The following is a 25,399-nucleotide window of genomic DNA, read 5'->3' as shown; positions in this document are numbered from 1 at the left end:
TAGATGATGATGGGGATGTTTGTGGTGAAGGAGAATCAAAAGATGTATCCTGTTTATAAATCGGTGAAGTTGGTCGGTTGACTATAGGAGATGTAGGAGGCTCCACCGACGGTTCTCTGTCAGTCTGTGTCTTATGTTCCGGAGAACTGACAGAGGCAAGATTAGACATTTTGAAGGATGACTGAAGTGTTTCATAAAATCCTGCCAAAGACTATGACAATTGATAAAAATGCCTCTTTTGTACGAGGGGGCATTATTGTCCGCCCATCTGGTTCTTGTGACTCACATGCTTTCGGTTGCATTGGAATGGTTTGAGGTAAATTACTAGACACTTTATGGATTTTCTGTTTCTTTCCACAGATTGTGTGCATTGAATCCTCCGAAGCTGTAGAAGTGTTAGAGGAATCAACTTATATTACCTCTCTGTGGGAGAAGGTGTTTGAAGTTGGTACATGAGATGATTTAGAAGTCGAAGGGCTTACTTCCCATGTTGCACTCCTTTGTTCAGACTTTCTGTGGTGGGAGTGCCGTGAGTGCTTATGATAATAGTGTGACGACGAGTCTGTATGATTTGTACGTGAAGACGGTGATCGCTTTCTACGTTTTATTGTATACTCTGTTGAAGTAGCTCTCGAAGAGAGGGAAGTACCTGAACGAGGTGGGGTTAGCGATGGAGAGATGGAATAATATCTTCTGGAATGTCCACGTCGTCGCTTTAACCCATGATCTGGTGATTTGTGCGCCGATTTGGGGTTGTGCGCACAACTAAACTTGTGCGCATATCTTTTTTGGTCCATGCGCACAGGAGTCATCGGCGCCATGCGTACAGACATGTCCTGCGCCGTGCGCGCAGAAATCTTCGGTGCCCTGCGCACAGGGTACTTCGGCGCCGTGCGCGCAGGGTACTTCTGCGCCGCGCGCGCAGGGTCTTTCGGCGCCCTGCGCCCAAGTGTCTTCGGCATTGTGCGCACAGTCGTCTTGTGCGCGAATACCTCTTCAAGCGCAGAAGTGCCATGCGCCTTCTTCACGTTATGCGCATAAGGCATCTTAGACGCAGAAGTTTTAGGCGCTTGGATGTTTGGCGCCAATGTCTCTTCGCCGGCATTTCTGGGTCTGTGGATTTTTTAAAATCCAATGGCCCTTGCTGGTTCACCAAGTCCTTACCTCCAAATTTGGAGGATTGAGGATCCCACGACGATGCCCTCTTTTTTGAGGGAGCCTGTAAAGAAGCAGGGCCAGGTGACGAATGAGCCTCCGATGGTTCCGATGAGGCAAAAAGTTTCTGACGTCTGTAGGCCCGTTGTTTCAGGGCTCTCGGAGACATTCTTGAACAATGCTCACAATCCTCACAATTGTGATCTGGCCCCAGACATCGGTAACATCAGTCATGGCCATCCGTGACCGACATTACCTTACCGCAATTACAGGGTTTAAACCCTGATTTTGACATTTCTATTTTTTAACGCTGAAGAGAAGAACAGCTCCGCGTGCGATCCCGCTCACTGAAAAAACAGACTGAGGAGATTCCGTTACTTTCCTGCATGGGAACACACGCGCAGCCGCAGAGAGCAAAACTCTAATCTCTGCTTTGACACGCTCCGCCTCCCGGACCTGATTGACAGATCCCATGACAGCATGGCTAATTCAGCCCTGCTATCAATGGGAAAATATAGATAGATATAGATATATATATAGATATATATGTACAAACGCTTACTTAACAGCATGCTACATACAGCATAAACATTTTCTAGCATATTTTGAAACTTTTTTAAAAGCTATCTGTCCTTAAAGCAAACTGAGTAATATTATTCATTTTTATCTTCATTCTATTTATCGTAACAGTTACTTGTGAAGAAAAAAAGTAAAGTAGGATTTGTGCACATTAAATAGGAAAAACCATTATATTGTAAATTTTATGATTACTTTATTTGAATTAATTTAAAACATCTGCATGACTTTTTGCCATTTCAGTTGGCTCATATCACCTTAATACTGGTGAGATGTAGCTGTTACTGTCAGAATATAGTTCACAATATCTATGTCTACGTATATTATACACTTAGCTTTCAGTTGTGTAGTATTCCTCTGATTGCGTGTGCTTTTCCGGCTCTTACTACAAGGGAGTACTTTTAGCTGTGGAGCACGCCTACTCTGCACGCATTATATACAAAGCTACAGGGGTGTAGAGAGGCAGAGTACTCCAGGGGGAATTCTGTACAACTGTGTAGCGCAGAATTTTACTAGTTCACACAGAATTTGGTGAGAGGCCCAGTAAGCCATGAGCGGCCCATCCCACACTCAGCTGATGGTTGGAAGAGGTCTGGCAGGCTGCAAGCAGAACCCATTCCGATTGTTGCCGAAGATGGAAGAGGTATTGTGGGGGAGAGAAACAAGAGGACCAGGATAGCTGTGTGCCTGCAGCAGAATACGAGAGCTGAGCCTATGCATATGTAAAAGAAACAGTAAGGGCCAGATTTTAAATCACCTATGCGCGCCAGGCCAATTTTCAAAGGCCCAGCCACGCGCGTAAACCCCCGGGACGCATGAAAGTGGCGGTGGGCGGGGCGGGACTAGAGGGCGTGCGCAACTTGCTCCTGGAGAGTCACACATCCTCCACTAAACTTTTAAAAGGTTGCAGCTAATATACAATCAGATTCCTACATAAACTTTACTTTGTAATTAGTTTTTCATACTTCTGGTGCTTTCCACTAGTCTGTCTGTCATTGCTGCTTTATTTTAATCCTACTTTTCAAAAATAGCTGAATTGTAAATCAGCAACATGAATGGCGCAGAACAAATCTTAACTTTTTTTTCACTCCACATATTTCTTTTTCCTTCTCACCTGCAGCAGACTGCTATGCCAGCAATCTCTGTTCTAGATTTGGTATGTTCTATTTTTCTTTCTCTTGTTTGGGGGGGGGCGGGGCAGGGAGTAGGGTTGTTATAAATACTGTATTTGATGTTTTGTCTTTGTCTTGTTTTGAGGATCTATGACACATTGCAATACGTGGAAGCATGCTTTGGCTTGTTAATTGCAATATTGGGTTGCCTGTTAATTTTCTTTGGGTTTTTTCCCAAGCAATGGCTTTACTATTGTGCCTTATGTTTAAACTCTTTTGGTTTAGTGTTTCAGTTGTGAGTTAAAAAGAAATTGTGTGTATATGCGTATATGTATATATATATATATAGATAGATTTAGATATATCTTTTTATATCTATATATATATATAGATTTGATGTTTGCATGCTATATTTTGATAAAGGAAACTTTTGTGGAGAGAGTTAAATTTATTTTTTAATACCTAAAATTTTTTAATTAATTAGCTTGAGAATATTAAGTTAGTGGTGTTCCCTCCTTATATAATAATGTTTTTTTCACCCAGGACAAGCAAGATGGTAGTCCTCACATGTGGGTGATGTCACTGGACGGAGCCCTATCACGGAAAACTTTTCTGTCAAAGTTTCTAGAACTTTTGACTGGCACACTGTTATAAATCTGCTGCTCAAAGTTAGCAATCTGTTATCATGCTCCTCCTGTAGAGGGAGTAGTTAGCAATCTGTTATGGATCTCCTCCTGGAGAGGGAGGAGTTAACAATCTGTTATCAATCCCTGCTGCTAGGAGTAGCAATCTGTTATAAGTCTACCAGGGAGTTAGCAATCTGTTATGGATCACCCTGACAAGGGGAAGAGCTAACAATTGTAATACTCCGTAGGTGGAGTTAATGATCTGTGGTGGGTTGGCTTCCCACAGAGTGGCAGTCATATAATACCGCTCTAGTAGTGTAAAGAATGAACACTTAAAGTAAATTGGTGAATCCCTGGGCCGATGGCAGATGACAGTGCCCCCAGGAGGATATCCTGAGAGGGACCACCGGCTAGGCTGGAGAATGGAGACAAACACACAGGCCGATACAGTAAGGAGCGGTAGAAGGAGGTGGGTTAGTGCCGGGTGAACCCGCGTTTGCCGCACGCACAGTCCGAATCACCTACAGCTCGATACTGTATTAAAATTGCATGCAAATACTAGCCGTGTCCAACGCGCGTCCATGAAGCGCAATCCATTTTACTGTATAGGCGCTTATACAGCGCCTATACAGTATCCTGGGTGCGCTGGTACCTGTCATTTCAAATGACATTTAAAATGACAGGTCCCAGGAAGTGGATACAGGAGAAGGGCTGACTGACCCCCCCTAACTGACCCCCTAACTCCTCCCCCTCCAGGACTCCTTCCTCTCAACAGGCCAGGCCATCCTCCCCCTGAGCTCCAACCACCCCCTGACTCCCCCCCCCCAACTCCCCCCAAACTTTCCACCAGCCCCCGCTCACCTGCCCTGGCCGCGTCCATCTCCCGCGCTGACAGCTCCGGAGCAGCCCCAGTCCTCTCTCCCCTCCTCCCGGGGGCAGCCAGCGGTGGCGAGAGCGGCTTCGGCAGCCCGGGGCGGATCGGGCGCTCCCCATGGCTCTCGCCGCCAGCTGCCCCCGGGAGGAGGGGAGAGAGGACTGGGGCTGCTCCGGAGCTGTCAGCGCGGGAGATGGACGCGGCCAGGGCAGGTGAGTGGGGGCTGGTGGAAAGTTTGGGGGGAGTCAGGGGGTGGCTGGGGCTCAGGGAGAGGATGGCCTGGCCTGTTGAGAGGAAGGAGTCTTGGAGGGGGAGGAGTTAGGGGGTCAGTCAGCCCCTGGGGCTGCTCAGGAGCTGTCAGCGCAGGAGATCGGCATCCATGGACGCGGCCAGGGCAGGTGAGCGGGGGCTGGCGGAAAGTTTGCTTGGTATTGTCCCGGGGAGTTAGGGGGTCAGGCAGTGAAGCAGGGCTGGCTGGGGCTGCTCCGGAGCTGTCAGCGCGGGAGATGGACGCGGCCAGGGCAGGTGAGTGGGGGCTGGCGGAAAGTTTGCTCGGTCTTGTCCCAGGGAGTTAGGGGGTCAGGCAGTGAAGCGGGGCTGGCTGGGGCTGCTCCGTGGCCCGTGAAATTTCATCTCGGCTTGCCTGACGCGCCACACTAACGTAGGGGTAGGCGGTAAATTAGCAGGTTAAACGAGCAGCAAAACTGCAGGTTTAAAAAGCGATAATCGGGCCGCGCGTTACTGTATGGGAGGGAATAGCTAATCCGATCATTTACCTCTCATATACTTGCCGCAGGCGGAAAGGGTTACCAGTTAATTTAAAGAGGCGATAAGGATGGGTTAAAGGGGATAGTGAATTGCGGGTTGGACTAACGCGGCCAAATTGTGAGTAGAAAGTGGGTTAGAAGCAGGGTAACTGCGGCCGCACTTTACTGTATTGGCCTGACAGATAGTTCTTTATTAGACAGGAAGTAGAACCACCAGAGGTGGCAGTAGTGAGCTGATGTACCCGGCAGGGCTGAAGTCCCTCAGATACTGGAATTGCGGTCTCTGGGTTTCTGAGCTGTAGAGAGAAGACTATAGGTAGTGAGTAGACAGGGTATGCTGGATACATAACCAGTAGTAGATAATACACTCACAATTGTAGATATCTGTAATGGCTTCTATGCAACAGAGAGTCTTCAGTATATTCAGGAACAGGAGCCGTAGGCGAGTACTGGTTCCTATATGCAGTCTGGAATGAGAACTCGCAATATATGTGTATGAGATGGCTTCTGGAATAGAAGAGAGTCTTTGGAGGGTTTTAGGAACATAGGCCCTCGTGGAGCGAGTATCGGTTCCTATCTGCAATCTATAATAGTAATTCACAAGATATAGGTATATGATAGCTTCTGATATAGAAGAGAGTTGAAAAGGGATTTAGGAACATGGGCCCTCATGGAGCGAGTACCGGTTCCTATCTGCAGTAATGACTCACGATCTCCGTACCTGCGATAAAGTCTTAGACAGAAGGGAGTCTTCGGAGATTAGGAACATAGGCCCTCGTGGAGCGAGTACCGATTCCTGTCTGTAATAGAACTCACAGTATTCACGTCTGCGATCGCTTCCAGGTAGTAAGGAGTCTTCTGAGCATTCTGGGACGTAAGCCCTCGTGGAGCGAGTACCGGATCCCGTCTTAGCAATCTGAAATCAAGAAGAGAGAGCGGGGCCCCCGAGGAGCGGGTACCCCTAGGTAAGTTTGTGGAGGCAGAGCAGCGGAGAAAGAATTCCCCTTGCTAACTCGATTCATAGTTGCAAGCAAAGACCTTTTAAGGTGGAAGCGGATGACGTCACTACGGGGGTATGCCCGCCGAGGTTCGCGCCCTTGCCGGTACAAACTCTGGAGCGCGCGCCCTTAAGTCATCAGGAACATGGCTGAACCGCAGCATCAGGCCAGCCCGGGGATTCCAGGAAGAACGGCGAGGAGAAACCGCGGCAGCATCTGTCCGTCAGGCCCAAAGGGAGTCGCCACTAAGGTAGAGAGGATGGAACAAGGGTGAGAACAGGTACGAATGCAACACACACTGAGCATGCCCAGCATGCCATGATCCCTGCAGCCACAAGGGTCTCCCTTCAGTCTCATTTTTTTCCGCATTTCAGTTTGCCTCGTGGTTAGGAGCTCTGTAAGAATTTCTCACACACTTTTCCTCACGGAAAAAAATTAATATTTTACTTCAAAAATATTCCCTCATAGGGGTCTCCCATCGGGATAGTGTTTTTCCATCGTTCGGTGAGTAAGTTCACTATTCCCGGTTGATTCCCGCTCCCACCTTTTTTGGTGTCCGCAGGCCATCGACAGTTTTTGGGCCTCAACCTCTGCCATTATGGCAACAGGTTTCCGAAAATGTCCGGAGTGCCCCCGAACCATTGTCGATTACCGACCCACATGATGCCTGTGTGCTGTCCCTCGGCTCATCACATGACGTGTCTAACTGCCCAAGTTGTGCTCAGATGACTCCGAAGGGTAGGCGGGCTCGCCTCAACAAGATGGAGACTCTGTTCGAAATCAAGTTGATTCGATCGGCGTCCACATAATCGTCACCGGCAGGACCATTGAAGAAGTTAGTCATAAAACTTCACCGGGAGCACCAGGGCAGCGGTGACCGCCGTCACCTTCTCTGTCTAAGGCATCCACATAGTCTACCTCGGTGCTGGGGAAAGACCGGCCCGAGCACCGAGGGAAGCACCGACACCGGCACTGACAAGAGTCGACTCCCAGTGCCGGCACCGACCCCTCATCGGCTTCAATGGCTATCGAGCCGCTTGCGAAGAAGACATGGCTAGAGGAGCCTCTAACACCCTCTCCATCCGAAAAACCAAGGTGATCCCCACCGATATTGGTGCCAGGTACTGAGCCACCACAAGTCCCTGTGGAGGTGCCAGTAGCACCTAGCCTGCCACCCCCTGTAGCTGCGATATCTACAACAGCTTTCAGGGAGGAACTGAACGGTTTCATCCACTAGGCAGTGCTTGATGCTCTCAGAGACCTACATCCATCGATGCCAGCCCCCATACCGACACCGGAGCCATCGATATTTGCACCATTACTAACCAAGCTGGATACACTCATCGGTGCACTTCCAACACAACCTGGGCCACCGATGCCAAAGCAACCTGCAAAGCCTCTGAAATCCCAAATTTCCATTCCATGGTCCACAGATGATGAAGGCACAGATTCCAGTCCTCTGTCACCGATGCCTGGTCCATCAGAGCTCTCGGGACTGAACACCCCTTTTTCATCGATGCCTTCGGTGCCGCCGAAACCCGCATCGTTGCCACCACATCTTCCATAGAGGCCATCGAAGGATCCATCAGTGCCAACCCGTCCTACTGTACCACTCTTCTTCCCTCCTTCAGGATCTCGACAAGAGACCTTTTCTGACACATGGGAAGATGTTGACACGACACATCCACGGAGGATATCTTATCAGAACCGTCTCCTCCAGAAGAAAGAAGAAAATCTCCCCCAGTGAATATCTCCTTTGCCAATTTTATTAGGGAGATGTCAGAGACAATTCCCTTTAAGAACATAAGAAAATGCCATACTGGGTCAGACCAAGGGTCCATCAAGCCCAGCATCCTGTTTCCAACAGTGGCCAATCCAGGCCATAAGAACCTGGCAAGTACCCAAAAACTAAGTCTATTCCATGTAACCATTACTAATGGCAGTGGCTATTCTCTAAGTGAACTTAATAGCAGGTAATGGACTTCTCCTCCAAGAACATATCCAATCCTTTTTTAAACACAGCTATACTAACTGCACTAACCTCATTCTCTGGCAACAAATTCCAGAGTTTAATTGTGCGTTGAGTAAAAAAGAACTTTCTCCGATTAGTTTTAAATGTGCCCCATGCTAACTTCATCGAGTGCCCCCTAGTCTTTCTTATTACAGAAGAGGACACACGCCACAAAACATTAAAGGTGCTCCAATTTGTGGATGCACCAAAAGAAGTGATGGCTATACCAGTACACAAAGTGCTAGTAGATCTGCAACATCGTCTCTGGGAACATCCTTGTGCTGTTCAGCCTGTGAATAAGAGGACAGATGCATCTTATCTTGTCCAACATATTCCTGGTTTCCAAAAACCACAACTGCACAAAAGAAGGCCAGAAGACTGTGACCATACTCTTCAACACCTCCTGGCAAGGACCAAAAGTTCACAAGATGTTCTATGCTAGTGTCACGTGTAACTGCATACCAACTTTACATGGCACAGTATCAAATCTCTGGAAGCAGGTTCAGGGAATAGCCAACTCTCTTTTCCAACAGCAACAAGATAGTCTCAACGCCATACTACATAAAGGTCTTGAGGCTGGCAAACATGAGGTTCGTGCTGCGTATGACTCTTTTGAAACAGCTTCTCACATGTCAGCGACAGGAATCAGCGCCAGGAGGTGGGCTTGGCTAAAAGCCTCTGACTTGAGACCTGAAGTCCAAAACAAACGTGCCGATTTGCCAGGTACCGGTGAAAACCTATTCGGCGACAAGTTGTAGTGGCTCAATTAAAATACTATAATGAGATCTTGCGACAGTTATCCACAGTGACTACCGAGGCCCCTTCTTCTGCACGAAGATCCACTAGAAGGGACCCTAGGAAACAATTTTATTGCCCACGCAGATACTGTAGCGACAGGGGTATACTACCATCCACCTGGTCAAGATGGTGAAACGGACAGTGAAATGCTAAGAGAAATTAGGGAAGCTAACCAAATTGGTAGTGCAGTAATAATGGGAGACTTCAATTACCCCAATATTGACTGGGTAAATGTATCATCGGGACACGCTAGAGATGGATGGAATAAATAAAGCTTTATGGAGCAAATGGTTCAGGAACCAACGAGAGAGGGAGCAATTTTAGATCTAATCCTCAGTGGAGCACAGGACTTGGTGAGAGAGGTAATGGTGGTGGGGCCACTTGGCAATAGTGATCATAATATGATGAAATTTGATTTAATAACTGGAAGAGGAACAGTGTGCAAATCCAAGGCTCTCGTGCTAAACTTTCAAAAGGGAAACTTTGATAAAATGAGAACAATTGTTAGAAAAAAACTGAAAGGAGCAGCTACAAAAGTAAAAAAAATGTCCAAGAGGCGTGGTCATTGTTAAAAAAATACCATTCTAGAAGCACAGTCTAGATGTATTCCACACATTAAGAAAGGTGGAAAGAAGGCAAAACGATTACCGGCATGGTTAAAAGGGGAGGTGAAAGAAGCTATTTTAGCCAAAAGATCTTCATTCCAAAATTGGAAGAAGGATCCAACAGAAGAAAATAGGATAAAGCATAAACGTTGGCAAGTTAAATGTAAGACATTGATAAGACAGGCTAAGAGAGAATTTGAAAAGAAGTTGGATGTAGATGCAAAAACTTACAGTAAAAACCTTTTTAAATATATCCGAAGCAGAAAGCCTGTGAGGGAGTCAGTTGGACTGTTAGATGATCGAGGGGTTAAAGGGGCGCTTAGAGAAGATAAGGCCATCGCGAAAAGATTAAACGATTTCTTTGCTTCGGTGTTTACTGAAGAGGATGTTGGGGAGGTACCCGTAATGGAGAAGGTTTTCATGGGTAATGATTCAGATGGACTGAATCAAATCACTGTGAATCCTAGAAGATGTGGTAGGCCTGATTGACAAACTGAAGAGTAGTAAATCACCTGGACTAAAAAATGAAATTTCAGACCTATTAGTAAAAATTTGTAACCTATCATTAAAATCATCCATTGTACCTGAAGACTGGAGGATAGCAAATGTAACCCCAATATTTAAAAAGGGCTCCAGGGGCGAGCCAGGAAACTACAGACCGGTTAGCCTGACTTCAGTGCCAGGAAAAATAGTGGAAAGTGTTCTAAACATCAAAATCACAGAACATATAGAAAGACATGGTTGCCTCACAAATCTGCTTCACTTTTTTGAAGGAGTTAATAAACATGTGGATAAAGGTGAACCGGTAGATGTAGTATACTTGGATTTTCAGAAGGCGTTTGTGAAAGTTCCTCATGAGAGGCTTCTAGGAAAAGTAAAAAGTCATGAGATAGGTGGCGATGTCCTTTCGTGGATTGCAAACTGGCTAAAAGACAGGAAACAGAGAGTAGGATTAAATGGACAATTTTCTCAGTGGAAGGGAGTGGACAGTGGAATGCCTCAGGGATCTGTATTGGGACCCTTACTTTTCAATCTACTAGATAAGGGAGCCCGGACCGACGTGCCGCAAATGCGCAGTAGAGAGCAGCTCTACCGCGCATGCGAGCACGTCGGCCAGAGCAGAGCGTTCCCGGAAAAAAAAAATGGCGCCTGCTCCTTAGGAGCAGGAGCGGCGGCAGCAGCAGCAACCATCAGGAGCGGCGGCGGCGAGCTGCAGGAGCAGCGGCGGCGGCGGCGACAAGCAGGAGCAGCAGGAGTAGTAGCTGCGGCGCGCGCGCGAGGGAAGGAGGGAGGAGCAGTAGCGGTGGCGATGCGCGGGAGGGAGGGATACCCCCTGTCTGTCGGTTGTGGATGAGCTGGGAGGGGAGTGAGTGAGGGGAGGGAGGAGAGAGTGAGAGAGAGAGTGAGGTGGGAGGAGGGAGGAGAGGGAGAATAGAGGGGGGAGGGAGGAGAGGGAGAATAGAGGGGGGAGGTGGGAGGGAGGAGAGAGTGGGGGGAGGGAGACTAGAGGGGGGAGGAAGTGGGAAGGAAATGGACCGAAAAATTAAATGTAGCCCGTTGTTACGGGCTTAACGGCTAGTATATTTATAAATGATCTGGAAAGAAATACGACGCGTGAGATAATCAAATTTGCAGATGACACAAAATTGTTCAGAGTAGTTAAATCACAAGCAGATTGTGATAAATTGCAGGAAGATCTTGTGAGACTGGAAAATTGGGCATCCAAATGGCAGATGAAATTTTTTTTTTTTTATTTAAACTTTATTAATTTTTCAGTGATTACATCATGAAAAACATATACAAATATGTATCCCAATAGTTCAAGAACATAAGGTATATTTATATCTAAATGGGTACATATAACATAATAGAGGGAGAAAAAACAAACAGTTTTTAAAGAAATATAATATCTGTATAGTCTCAATTTTCTCACTTGAGACTACAATTAGACATTAATTATTCAATAAATGGAGTAAAGGAGTTTATTCTACTTACTCTTAAGGACCCTTTACTCATAATATTTCAATTTCAGATCCCAACTTATCTAACAAGAATGTCTCTAAATGAACTGGATCCGTAAATCCAAATTTCTTCCCTTTATAATTTATATAACTTATGCATGGGAATTTCAAAAAGAAAGTTGCCCCTAAAGCCACCACACGCTGTTTTAATGCAAGGAAGGTTTTCCTCCTTGCTTGGGTGGCTCTGGCAACATCTGGGAATATTTGGATCTTGTATCCACAAAAAGAGACATCCTTATAGGAAAAAAATTTCCTGAATAGCTTTTCTTTGTCCTGCTCAGATATAAAGGAAATAAAAAGAGTGGCCCTATTCTCAATTATGTCCAAAGACTCCTCCAAGAAGTTTGATATACCTAAACTTGGAGGAGTCACTGGATCACCATTTTGAATATTCCTTTCCCTTTTCCTTTTAAAATAATATATTTTAGATAGTTTAGGAAATTCTTCTTCCTTATACATTAATATTTCTTTAAGAAATTTTTTAAACATTTCTAAAGGAGAAAGCAATCCAGTAATTGGAAAATTCACTACTCTAAGATTTTTTAACCTCAATGAATTCTCTGTGCGTTCTAATTCCTTATGTAAGTTTAAACTATCTCGCATAAATGTAGTTTCTGAAGATTGAACTAATTGCATCTTTTCTTTTAAATCTAATATTTCTTTTTCACAATTTGAAACTCTAGTCCCTTGCTCTTTAATTTTCTCAGTATTAAGATTTATCACGGCAGACAAAGAACTATTCATGATGGTAATGTTATTATCTAATTTTGAAATACTTTTCCACACATCAGTCAAAGTAACATTATCTGGAACAGTTTCCACTATAGTGCTACTTGAAAGAGCTGGATTAGATTCAATTGGCAATACATTAATTAAACATTTCCCATTTCCTTGGTTACTTGCTGGGGTTACCAAGCTTACTTCCAAGGGAATACATCCTACCAGTTCTGTTGCCAGTTCAGAGGAAGGGCTCTTACTTGGCTGAGGCGTTAAAGATGGTCCTTCTCCTGGGCTAATGGATGCCAACGACGAGCTTCCCATTACTCCCTCATTTGGATCATTCCTCTGTCTTACGACATGTTGATCCATTGGGCCGGTGCAGATTTGAAGCACTGGTGATGACGTTAATGTCCTTGCTTTCCTCTTCTTCCCCATTCAGAAGAAGATTTGACATAGACAATTCCTGGGCAAACACCCAAACTCACCCGGACTAAGCTGGACCAAGCCACGCGCGCATTTTCTCTTGTTCTTATGTTCTTATGTTCTTATCCACCTGCATCTCGCATGAGGCAAACCAAACCGTCTCAGGAAACACATCCTCGACAGCCCAAGACATCCAGGCCTTAGCCACCACTGCAAACAGGCCAGGCCTCTGGATTTTGAGGCATATCCAGAGAACAGCAGTCTCTCCATAAATCCAAAACCAGATTTGCCAGTAGGAGGTCGAATTCGCCACTTAATGACCAACTGAACATAAGAACATAAGAAAATGCCATACTGGGTCAGACCAAGGGTCCATCAAGCCCAGCATCCTGTTTCCAACAGTGGCTAATCCAGGCCATAAGAACCTGGCAAGTACCCAAAAACTAAGTCTATTCCATGTAACCATTGCTAATGGCAGTGGCTATTCTCTAAGTGAACTTAATAGCAGGTAATGGACTTCTCCTCCAAGAACTTATCCAATCCTTTTTTAAACACAGCTATACTAACTGCACTAACCACATTCTCTGGCAACAAATTCCAGAGTTTAATTGTGCGTTGAGTAAGAAAGAACTTTCTCCGATTAGTTTTAAATGTGCCCCATGCTAACTTCATGGAGTGCCCCCTAGTCTTTCTACTATCCGAAAGAGTAAATAACCGATTCACATCTACCCGTTCTAGACCTCTCATGATTTTAAACACCTTTATCATATCCCCCCCCCAGTCGTCTCTTCTCCAAGCTGAAAAGTCCTAACCTCTTTAGTCTTTCCTCATAGGGGAGTTGTTCCATTCCCCTTATCATTTTGGTAGCCCTTCTCTGTACCTTCTCCATCGCAATTATATCTTTTTTGAGATGCGGCGACCAGAATTGTACACAGTATTCAAGGTGCGGTCTCACCATGGAGCGATACAGAGGCATTATGATATTTTCCGTTTTATTCATCATTCCTTTTCTAATAATTCCCAACATTCTGTTTGCTTTTTTGACTGCCGCAGCACACTGCACCGATGATTTCAATGTGTTATATCCATCATAACCCAGGGATACCATCTAAACTTCCTCATGGATCCCCCCGGACTTACCACCAAATCCTCTGTGGATGCAAGAAGATCAAAAATGTCTTCTAGAGTCAGAACTGTCCACCCGTCTGGGCGCCAGGGCTGTGGAACCTGTTCCCCGGGCACAGCAGGGCAGAGGTTCTACTCCCGCTATTTTCTCATTCCAAAGAAATCAGGCGGCCTCCGCCCCATCTTAGCCCTCCACAATCTCTACAAATTTCTACGAAAAGAAAAATTCAGAATGGTGTCCTTGGGCACCATGCTTCCCCTTCTGCAAAAAGGAGATTGGATCTTCTAGACGCTTACACCCACATTCCAATATCCCCACATCACCGCAAGTACCTGTGTTTCCTAGTGGGACATCAACACTTTCAGTATCGGGTCCTGCTTTTTGTACTTGCCTCGGCACCCCTTGTATTTACAAAGTGCATAGTAGTGTCTGCGGCCCATCTACGCAAGAAAAGCATACACGTCTTTCCTTACCTAGACGACTGGCTCATCAAGAGCCAATCCAAGCAAGGAGCTCTCGACGCTCTCAAGCTCACTATTAATCTGCTACACTCTCTGGGATTTCTCATCAACTACCAAAAATCCCAACTGACTCCATCTCACCTCCTGACTTTCATCGGAGAAGATTTGGACACCACAGTGGCAAAGGCCTTCCTGCCCAACAACCGCGCAGACACACTCTCCAGACTAGCTGTATCTCTGCACACAAAGAATACAGCCTCAGCCCATCAATTCTTAAAGTTGCTGGGACACATGGCTTCCATGGTCCATGTCACTCCTATGGCCAGACTGGCCATGAGAATAATTCAATGGACTTTGAAATCTCAATGGCTCCAAGCCATTCAACCACTTTCATCCTGGATTCAAGTAACCCACCAGTTAACGTTTCTCGCTTCTCTGGTGGATGAATAAAGTCAACTTGCTAACAGGTCTACCTTTTCAGCAACCAGTTCCACAGATAACTTTGACCACAGACGCATACACCTTGGGTTGGGGAGCTCATGTGAACAATCTTCAAACTTGAGGTACTTGGACACAGCTCAAAGCAACATTTCATAGAGCTTCGAGCTATACGTTATGCTCTATATGCGTTCAAGGACTGCTTTTTATACAAGACTGTTCTCATACAAACAGACAACATAATTGCAATGTGGTACTTGAACAAGCAGGGTGGCACAGGCTCTTATCTCCTCTGCCAAGAAGCTGCGCAGATCTGGGGCTGGGCCCTTGCACACTCCATGTATTTAATGGCCACTTATCTGGCAGGCATGCAGAACATAGTAGCAGATCGCCTCAACCAACAGTTCCATCTCCACGAGTGGTCTCTGGATCCTGTGGTAATGACCAGAATCTTCGAACGCTGGGGTCAACCAACAATAGACCTCTTTGCATCCAAACTGAATCACAAAGTGGACAGATTCTGCTCCCTGCACAGGCAACAAAACAAGTTAATCATGGATGCCTTCGCTCGCCCCTGGAACACAGGCCTTTTATACGCGTATCCCCCGATACTGCTGATAGCCAAAACTCTTGTGAAACTACAACAGGACAAAGGGTCAGTGATACTCATAGCACCGTATTGGCCTAGACATCTATGGTTTCCCATGCTTCTCGACCTCTCGATCAGAGAACCCATTCACCTGGGCACAGTGCCCACTCTCATAACTCAGAACCAAGGCATGTTATGCCATCTGAACCTTCAGATCCTATCCCTCACAGCCTGGATGTTGAAAGCTTGATCCTCCAACCCCTCAACCTTTCAACTGATGTCTCTCTAGTGCTTGTAGCCTCACAAAAGCATTCCACACGAAAATCCTATCGTTCTAAGTGGAAAAGATTCACCACATGGTGCAAGCAAAAAGGTATCGACCCCTTTTCCTGCCCTACGCCATAGAAACATAGAAATGACGGCAGAAGACCAAATGGCCCATCTAGTCTGCCCAGCAAGCTACGCACTTTATCCATTTTTTCCCCCTTTTTTTTTTTCTCTCCCACCTGTTACTATTGGCTTCCAGTACCCTCCAGCCCTAATTCCCCTCCACCCCACCACCAATTTAGAGAGCAGCGCCGTATCTGCTTCCAAGTGAACGTCCAGCTCAATTAGGGGTAGCAACTGCTGTAACAAGTAGGCCACACCCTTACCTCATACTCTTACCCACCCCTGTTTTTATTTAATTTTTTTTTTTGTTTTGTTTTATGGAGATAGCAGCCCTCCATCCTTCCGCTCCGTGAAGGTGGAACACCAACTACTAGCCACTGGCATCCCGCTCTGTGAATGCCTCTGTGGCTACTGCCGCTCCGTGCAGTGTTTGAATGCCTCTGTGGCTACTGCCGCTCCGTGCAGTGTTTTGCTGCCTCCTCTTTATTCACGCCCTCTAGACTTGATGGATCCACAGTGTTTATCCCACGCCCCTTTGAAGTCGTTCACAGTTTTAGACTTTACCACTTCCTCCGGAAGGGCATTCCAGGCATCCACCACCCTTTCCGTGAAGAAATACTTCCTGACATTGGTTCTTAGTCTTCCTCCCTGGAGCCTCAGCTCATGACCTCTGGTTCTGCTGATTTTTTTCTGACGGAAAAGGTTTGTCATTGTCTTTGGATCATTAAAGTTTTTCAAGTATCTGAAAGTCTGAATCATATCACCCCTGCTCCTCCTTTCCTCCAGGGAGTACATATTTAGATTGTTCAATCTCTCCTCGTATGTTATCCGATGAAGACCCTCCACCTTCCTGGTCGCCCTTCTCTGTACTGCCTCCATCTTGTCCTTGTCTCTTTGTAGATACGGTCTCCAGAACTGGCACCTTTCAGACTCTGGTCTCCAGACTTCCTCAGTGAAGGTACATCTGAGTGCTATCTCAGAGTACCACAAAGGAGTTGGGGATGCCCCGGTAACAGCGCAACCCCTTGTCAGTAGATTTATGAGGGGCCTACTACAACTCAAGACCCCTCTACAGCCACCAGTCACTGAATGGGATCTAAATGTATTACTTACAAGGCTCATGCATGTCCCGTTTGAGCCTTTGCACTCCTGCAATGTTAAATTTCTTACATGGAAAGTTCTCTTCCTAGTAGCCATTACATCTGCTCGAAGGGTTAGTGAGTTACAAGCACTTGTTACATACTCACCCTTTACCAGGTTCCTACATGACCGAGTGGTCCTACATCCCCTAAATTCCTTCCCAAGGTGGTTACTGCCTTCCACTTGAATCAGTCTATAGTCTTGCCCACCTTTTTCCCAAGGCCTCACTCTCACCAGGGCGAGAGAGTTTTATACACCTTGGACTGTAAACGTGCACTTGCATTTTACCTAGACGGCACTGCAGTCCATAGAAAATCCACCCAACTTCGTTTCTTTCGATTAAAAACCAACTGGGAGTTGCAGTGGGCAAACAAACTCTCTCCAACTGGCTAGTAGACTGTGTTGAATTCTGCTATGAAAAAGCAGGCCTTCTCTCCAGGGACGAGTGAAGGCGCACTCAGTAAGAGTCATGGCAACCTCAGTAGCACACTATCGTTCAGTACCAATTGCTGACATCTGCAAAGCTGCAACATGGAGCTCTCTTCACATATTTGCAGCACATTACTGTCTGGACAAGGAAGGACATCAAGATTTTGCCTTTGGCCAATCCGTCTTGAAGAACTTATTTCCAGTATAATCCCAACTCCTTCCACATCCAATCTGTTGTGATTTTCAGGCGGTCTCATTTTTCCCAACAGTGCGCCAGTTGTTGGGCCTGTTGCACAAGTTGTACGCTGTTAGTCCAAACAAATATGAGTCAGCCTGTAGCTTGCTAATCACCCACATGTGAGGACTACCATCCTGCTTGTCCTGGGAGAAAGCAGAGTTGCTTACCTGTAACAGGTGTTCTCCCAGGAAAGCAGGATTTCCTCACGAAACCCACCCGCCACCCCGCGGAGTTGGGTCTGAAACGTTTTATTATTTTATTTTTTCGCTCGCAACTTTTGCTACAAACAAGACTGAAGGGAGACCCCTGTGGCTGCAGGGACCGTGGCATGCTGGGCATGCTCAGTGTGCCAGTCAAAGGTTCTAGAAACTTTGACAGAAAAGTTTTCTGTGACAGGGCTCCGTCCAGTGACATCACCCACATGTTGAGGACTACATCCTGCTGTCCTGGGAGAACACCTGTTACAGGTAAGCAAATCTGTTTTATATGGTTTGTAAAATCATGAGGCTAAGTATTCTCCAAGAAACTGTTAGTACTTTTCTCTTCCCTAAGTTACTTTTCACTTTGTTACAATGGTAGTTCATTCAGATATTTAGTCAGCCAATTTGAAGGCCCCTCGTTAAAAGCCTATAATTTTATTGTTCTTTGACCCTGTTACTTGGCTCCAAGTTATATTATACCTGTTATATGTAAAAGCATTCTTACATGCTAGTTTGTTATACTGTAAACCGAAGTGATGTGAATTTCATTATATAAAAATGTTAAATAAATAAATAGTTCATTTGGATACATAGAAATAAAGGTCTACAAAAATGTTTTGTATTGGACTAACTTAAAACATTTCTGACTAGATTTCAAGATCTGTACTTTGTTCATCAAGTGCTCATTTGACCTGATGAAAGGACTGTAGCTCTCAATAGCTAGTCAGAAATGTGTTAAATAATCCAGCATAAAGTTATCTAATTTTTATAATTTGGCAACTCTTTATTTTGGGGGAGTAATAATGCCAGATTGCAAACAAAATTATCAATAATAAAGCAGTAACAGAGCTATTATATCATTAGTTCTGCTGACATTGTAAACCACAAAAGTAAACTATTGTGATTTGATGTCACTTACAACCCAGAGAGAAATTTAGACTTCTTGCAACTAACTTTCAATAAGTGTTATTTTTGCAAATAATGGGCCACATTCATTAAGGCTTTTCTCCTATTTCATGTCTGTGGGAAAAACCCTTAGTGAATCAGGTACAATGTTAGCTGGGGTTGGGGTGTCCCCCCCCCCCCCAATGAAAATACATTTCTTTCTAAGAAATATTATAGAACAATTAGAAAATTCATAAATGTGTCAGGTAAGCAAAGACTACAGACTTAAATCATGAGAATTTAATTTGGTCTTCAGAGGGCAATGAGCAACTACTATAAAAATTGATATTCAGGAGATATTTGTCAAAAATAATTATTTGTCACAGCTTGAAATAGGATATTTTGAGTATACAAGAGGAAGAACCACCATAAACACTCCACATACACCCTCTATTCCATCCATAGATAGACTTACCCATTCACCCAAACACAGTACATATTCATCTCTTACTTGCCTATGGCAGTTCTCAGGCTCAATTATATTTACTACCATTCAGACTGGCTTAAATCCAGACCAGAGAGCTATCTCATAGCTTCCATTTTAGACTTCAGAAATAGAAGGGGGAGGGAGCCCAGCAATTTCTCCTTGCACCTTTGGCTTCCAGCCAACTTGAAACCATGGCTAGGATCCAGTGCTATGAGCCTTCTTTCACAACTACACAGGAATATTTCTCACTATTTTATATCTCATCCCAATTTACTTAACTCAGTGCAGCCAGAGTCCTCGACAGTGTGCCATGTACCAGGGCTTCTTCAAAACCCTACAATCATGGACCTTAAATCCAGTCATTAAACCAGTGTTTGATAAGGTAAGATCCTGGAACCAGTGGCAGTACCTGTAGACCCCCTAGGATGGCCCTCAATTGGTTCACTGCCACTGGGAAAAAATATATCTTGTGTGTGCTATATCCACAGTTGTAGGCCTTTATGCTCTTTGCATAGTTGGAGACAAGAGGGAAAAGGCAGAGGACCATGATGGGGAGAAGAGTGTTGCCTCTGTTCCAGTCCCAGCCTAGCCCAGAAGTTAGCTGTAGTGGAGCAGGAAAGACAGATCATGTCAGCAAAGAGCGCTTCCCCCAGCTTAGCCTGTCCCACAGCAAGTTAGAGGAGCAGACAAGGCAGACCACTGTGCTACAAAGACTGAGCTCCGTCTCCTGCCTCCTTCTCAACCTGGCCCCACAGCATACTGAGCCAGAGGAGCAGAAGCATCCAGGGCCTGATTGCTACAGAAACTGGAAGATTCCCATCAGCATATCCAGCTATAGGAAGAGGACAGGTAGATATGCTAGAAGACTCCCAATAGCTGTATGGCCAGTAGTAGAAAGAGTACTGCAGAGCCACAGAGCTACAGATTGTAAATAAACTCTTTTAATGTCTTTACTGTTGGCAAGGGGAGCCAGGGTCAGTGTAATTTGAAGGGGAGAAGGAACTAAATGTGTGACTCATGCTTTAAAAAAAGCAAAGACTATTCACTAAATGTTGCCATTGCCCAATGGTTGTGATACCCACCCCTTCAGGGACTGTGAATGCTGTAGCATTTGCAAGCATAAGTCACTAACACCGATTATTTAAAACACCACATAATACTAATGCAATTGCAATCCTTTTTTTTTTTAACTTCATCTTTGAGTCAGAGGAAAGTACAATATCATTCGGCCACAACAAATCGGTAAACAAGTGAGCAAAAGCAACCAATATAACCGTATAATAGCCTCCATGTAAAAGGAAATCCATTGAAAGTAGCCCAGTGACTCACCAAGTTTTACAAATTAAACAATAGAGTAGAAAAAAGAGAAATAGAAAAGAGAGCCCCCCTCCCCCCACATCCATACACGCATCCAGTACACATACACTCCACCATATTCATAACCTACAAAAAGACCAGAGGTTACCCACCCCATGTCGCCCAAGAATAAAGGACAAGCATAACCAAAAGAAGAAAAAAAAGGGAAATAGACATTCTGGTGGTAATCAACCAATAGTTCAGGATATCCGTAGTAATTCTCTGTATGGTCCACGCAACTTAAATAGCAAGCTTGGTCCTGTGCCAGAGCGCATAATAACAAAAGATAAACATATGTGATCCATACGCCTTCTTTTATTCCACACATATTTCTGTTTACATGCAATCATTCTGTCAGTAAACAGCACTACACAAAATAGGTCAAGCAACTCTGATACCACACACTAAAAGAACAAACATAATACATTTAAATATAGGGAAAATAAATAGTACATTTTCTACTCTTCCCCCCCCCCCCCCCCCCCCCCCCAAGAAGCGAGTTGTTTGGATATGGAAGGGTCCCTCCTCAGTCCTACTGGATCTTGGAGTTGTGTGCTTGCTGCTGCCATCTTGTAGATCAGGCAGGCAGTAAAATCATATAGGATATGGCATGGCAGCCCTGTTCCTAACCCCAAGAGGGATGCTGCAGAGGATTTTAAAGAAGCAGTCTATTTCACAGTCCTTATACAGATAATGGGATTTACAATGGTTTTCAATCTTTTTTTCTCTTGTGACACACCTGGCAGATAATACTTACAGGCATGACATACTGAACACTTGACCATCACTGGGCTAAATGTAAACAAATACTTTGCATCCATAGGAGCCTCCCCCCCCCCCCCCCCCCCCCCCCCCCCCAAACAATGGATGCAGAGCAGAACTAGGGTATTTCAAATACAACTCGCTATATAGAAAAGATATTCTGATTCTGGTGTTATCTCAGTAACAGAAACACAAACTCCCTTACTACCAGGTGGGTTATAAAATACAAAACCTGAAGAAGAAAAACCACTCAGCCCATGTGTAGCAAACCTTCCATACCATTGCTTCATTAATTCCAAGAACTCAAACAGCATTAGCCCTTCCTGTGAAAAGGCAACAATGCAGCACCAGTGCATGTCTTATTAACAATGAGAAAACACAAAATAGAATGGTACAAATCCCTACCTACTAGTAAAATACCTCACCTCATTCACATATACAGATCAGACCATCACCAAATACAGAGTAAAAGACCACAAATTACAAATGTGGAGACAAAATCTGGAATGAGAACTTCAAAAAGCCACTCTCCAAGTAGTGCAAAACTGGAGAACTAGAAACAAATACATATCCTCCTACACTAAGCAAAGTACAAAGATAGAAGAAATGCACATTCCCCAAACTGACATATTATGGTTCTTGAACCCCCATCGCTCCCGTCCATGCCTCCATTATCCTTCATGTTTCTCAGTTACTCCCTTTCAATCATCCGCTCACACTCATATCCCTGCCTAGCATTCCTGACTCCCCATATCCTCTTCCCTCTGCTCCCTCTCTCCCCTACTTAAGAACATATGAATTTGCCATACTGGGTCAGACCAAGGGTCCATCAAGCCCAGCATCCTGTCTCCAACAGTGGCCAAACCAGGCTACAAGAACCTGGCAAGTACCCAAACACTAAGAAGATCCCATGCTGGTACCTGTAGTAGCAGCAGAGGCCATTCCCTAAGTCAACTTGATTAATAGCAGTTAATGGACTTCTCCTCCAAGAACTTATCCAAACCTTTTTTAAACCCAGCTGCACTAACCACATCCTCTGGCAACAAATTCCAGAGCTTAATTGTGCATTGAGTGAAAAATAATTTTCTCCGATTAGTTTTAAATGTGCTACTTGCTAACTTCATGGTATGCACCCTAGACCTTCTATTATCCAAAAGTGTAAATAACCGATTTACATCTATCCATTCTAGGCCTCTCGTGATTTTAAAGACCTCTATCATATCCCCCCTTCTGAGCCGTCTCTTCTCCAAGCTGAACATCCCTAACCTCTTTAGCCTTTCCTCATAGGGGAGCTATTCCATCCCCTTTATCATTTTGGTCACCCTTCTCTGTACCTTCTCCATCTTTTTTGAGATGCGGTGACCAGAACTGTACACAGTACTCAAGGTGCGGTCTCACCATGGAGAGATACAGAGACATATTTTCCATTTTAGTCACCAATCCCATCCCAATAATTCCTAACATTCTGTTTGCTTTTTTGACTGCTGCAGCACACTGAGCTGACTATTTCAAAGTATTATCCACTATGATGCGAGATCTTTTTCCTGGGTGGTAGCTCCTAATATGGAACCTAACATCTTGTAACTTCTGCATGGGTTATTTTTCCCTATATGCACCACCTTGCACTTGTACACATTAAATTTCATCTGCCATTTGGATACCCAATCTTACAGCCTCACAAGTTATTCCTGCAATTTATTACAATCCGCTTGTGATTTAACCACTCTGAATAATTTTGTATCATCTGCAAATTTGATAACCTCACTCGTCGTATTCCTTTCTAGATCATTTATAAATATATTGAAAAGCACCGGTCCAAGTACAGAGCCCTGAGGCACTCCACTGTTTACCCTTTTCCACTGAGAAAATTGACCATTTATGTTTCCTGTCTTTTAACCAGTTTGTAATCCAAACAAGGACATCACCTCCTATCCCATGACTTTTTAGTTTTCTTAGAAGTCTCTCATGAGTGATTTTGTCAAACGCCTTCTGCAATTTATCATAATCCACATGTGGTTTAACTACTCTGAATAATTTTGTTTCATCTGCATAATTGATTACCTCTCTCTTTATATCCCTTTCCAGACTATAAATATATTGAAAACCACTGGCCCAAGTACAAATCCCTGAGGCACTCCACTGTTTACCTTTTTCCACTGAGAAAATTGAACATTTAATCCTAGTCTGTTTTCTGTCTTTTAATTAGTTTGTAATCCACAAAAGGACATTGCCTCCTATCCCATGACTTTTACATTTTTTTTAGAAGCCCTCTCATGAGGGACTTTGTCAAAAGCCATTTGAAAATCCAAATACAGTACATCTACTGGTTCACCTTTAATCTACATGTTTATTAACCCCTTTAAAAAACTGAAGCAGATTTATGAGGCAAGACTTTCCTTGGGTAATTCCATGCTGACTGTTCCATTAAACCATGTCTTTCTATGTGCTCTGTGATTTTTATCTTTAGAATAGTTTCCATTATTTTTCCCAGCACTGAAATCAGGCTCACTGGTCTATAGTTTCCTGGATCACCCCGGAACCTTTTTAAATATTGGGGTTACATTGGCCGCTCTCCAATCTTCAGGTACAAATGATGTTTTAATGATAGGTTACAAATTTTAAGTAATAGATGACATTTTTTTTTAGTTCCTTCAGAACCCTGGGGTACATACCATCTGGTCCAGGTGATTTTCTGCTCTTTAGTTTGTCAACCCTGGCATAAGGGTGCCGTTCTATCCCCTTAATCATTTTTGTTGTTCTCTGTACCTTTTGTAGCTACGCTATATCTTTATAGAGATGAGATAACCAGAACTGTAAACAATACTCCAGATAAGGTTGTACTATAAATCTATGCAAAGGCATTACGAAATATATACATATTTATTTTGTTCTCTTGTATATATAGTGGACTCCTTATTTACATTGTACACTTGTATATAATTATCCTCCTCTATCTCTTTTATTTCTTACACCCCAGTTCATTAGCCCTTGTTAATTGTAACTGCTTCTCTTCTCCACGTTTATTTATGTTTTTGGTTATTTTTGCACCCCTGTTTTACTGTAAAACCGACATGATGAGAACGAGTTCTTGAATGCCGGTATAAAAAAACCTTAAATAAAAATAAATAAAATAAATATTCTCCATTGTATTTTCAATTCCATTCCAAATAATTCCTAACTTCCTTACCTTCCTGCTAGACCAGTCATTATGTATGGGATTTCCCTGTTCCATATCTGATGGAGACAGAGGACACACCACTTTTATGATCTCATTATGGGATTATAAGGGAGATATGGCCCTGGTCCACTCCCAGTGGTCTCTTCTAGCTGGTGTGATGTGATGGTAGGTTTTCAAACTCCCAGAATCTTGGTTCGATCTTGGCCTGGTTAAGCACTGTGGCTTTCAGTGTAACAGTCCTTTGGGGCTGCTTCTCCCCCAGAAGTAGCCTGCTCCTGGGAAGGATACATTAAAAAAAACCTCCCAGTTGAACTTCTCTCAGATTTCCTCACAATACCTTAGGAGACTGGTAAGCACCTTGTTAAGGGGTTTCCTTCTCTTTCTCCCCACCCCCTTGTTCTGCTTTCCATGCCTCTCTCTGCCTTTCCTCTTCTGCTTTTGGGCACTGTAAGGGTTTTTAAAGTTGGAAAAAGAAAAACCAAGGTCCTTTGCAACAAGCTGTCTCTGCCAGCATTGTTCAGCCTAGGATGGGTTGAGTGCAGTTTTATTTTTTCAAACCTTGAGTCCCTTTGGGAGAGTGAGCAAGCAGCACGGTGGATTACCACAGCTTTTCTGTTTTAGCTGCAGCAGTGCTTCAGCCCCGGGAGCAAGGGATCGAGTGTGAGGCTGTGTTTGGAGGCAGGCTCTTCAGGATTCAGTAGTACCAAAACTGTAATGGAGCAAAGCTAAGCAGGGGTTAGGCTTCCCCCACATTAGAAACGTGAGCTAAAAAAAAAATAAAGTTAAGTTGCAGTAGAATAGCAGAGAGTTCTTTCTAAACATAGCTTAATTTCTGGTGGCCCCCGCTATTCCCTTCCTATCTTATAAAAAACAAAAAGGGGCCATGATGAGAGGCTATAGGTATGTGGCCTGTGGAACTAAGAAGGTACCAACATTGATAGGCTACTTATACGAAGTATGGGATGCGGAGTAAATCCTGCCAGATGTATTCGCCTCTCCTACCGCAGGAGCAGCATTGGCATCTGTTGGGGGTA

At 44.4% G+C, this 25,399-nt stretch overlaps 1 protein-coding gene across 21 annotated transcripts in view; it reads left to right on the top strand.

The window, feature by feature from the left end:
- The window catches only part of AFDN (afadin, adherens junction formation factor), a 1,391,435-nt gene that overhangs the window by 1,229,181 nt on the left and 136,855 nt on the right, over window positions 1-25,399 (top strand). For 10 of the 21 annotated variants that reach the window (XM_029594302.1, XM_029594301.1, XM_029594288.1 and 7 more), the window contains one exon: window positions 2,852-2,887. The exons of the other annotated variants lie outside the window; for them this stretch is intronic. In XM_029594302.1, coding sequence (XP_029450162.1) covers window positions 2,852-2,887 — 36 coding nt within the window. The remainder of the gene's footprint in view (window positions 1-2,851; window positions 2,888-25,399) is intronic. 21 annotated transcript variants of the gene reach the window in all.

Source organism: Rhinatrema bivittatum, chromosome 3 (genome assembly GCF_901001135.1).
Source record: "Rhinatrema bivittatum chromosome 3, aRhiBiv1.1, whole genome shotgun sequence".
Lineage (NCBI taxonomy): Eukaryota > Metazoa > Chordata > Amphibia > Gymnophiona > Rhinatrematidae > Rhinatrema > Rhinatrema bivittatum.
Note: the sequence above shows the minus strand (reverse complement) of the source record. Positions and strands in the feature narration are given on the sequence as shown.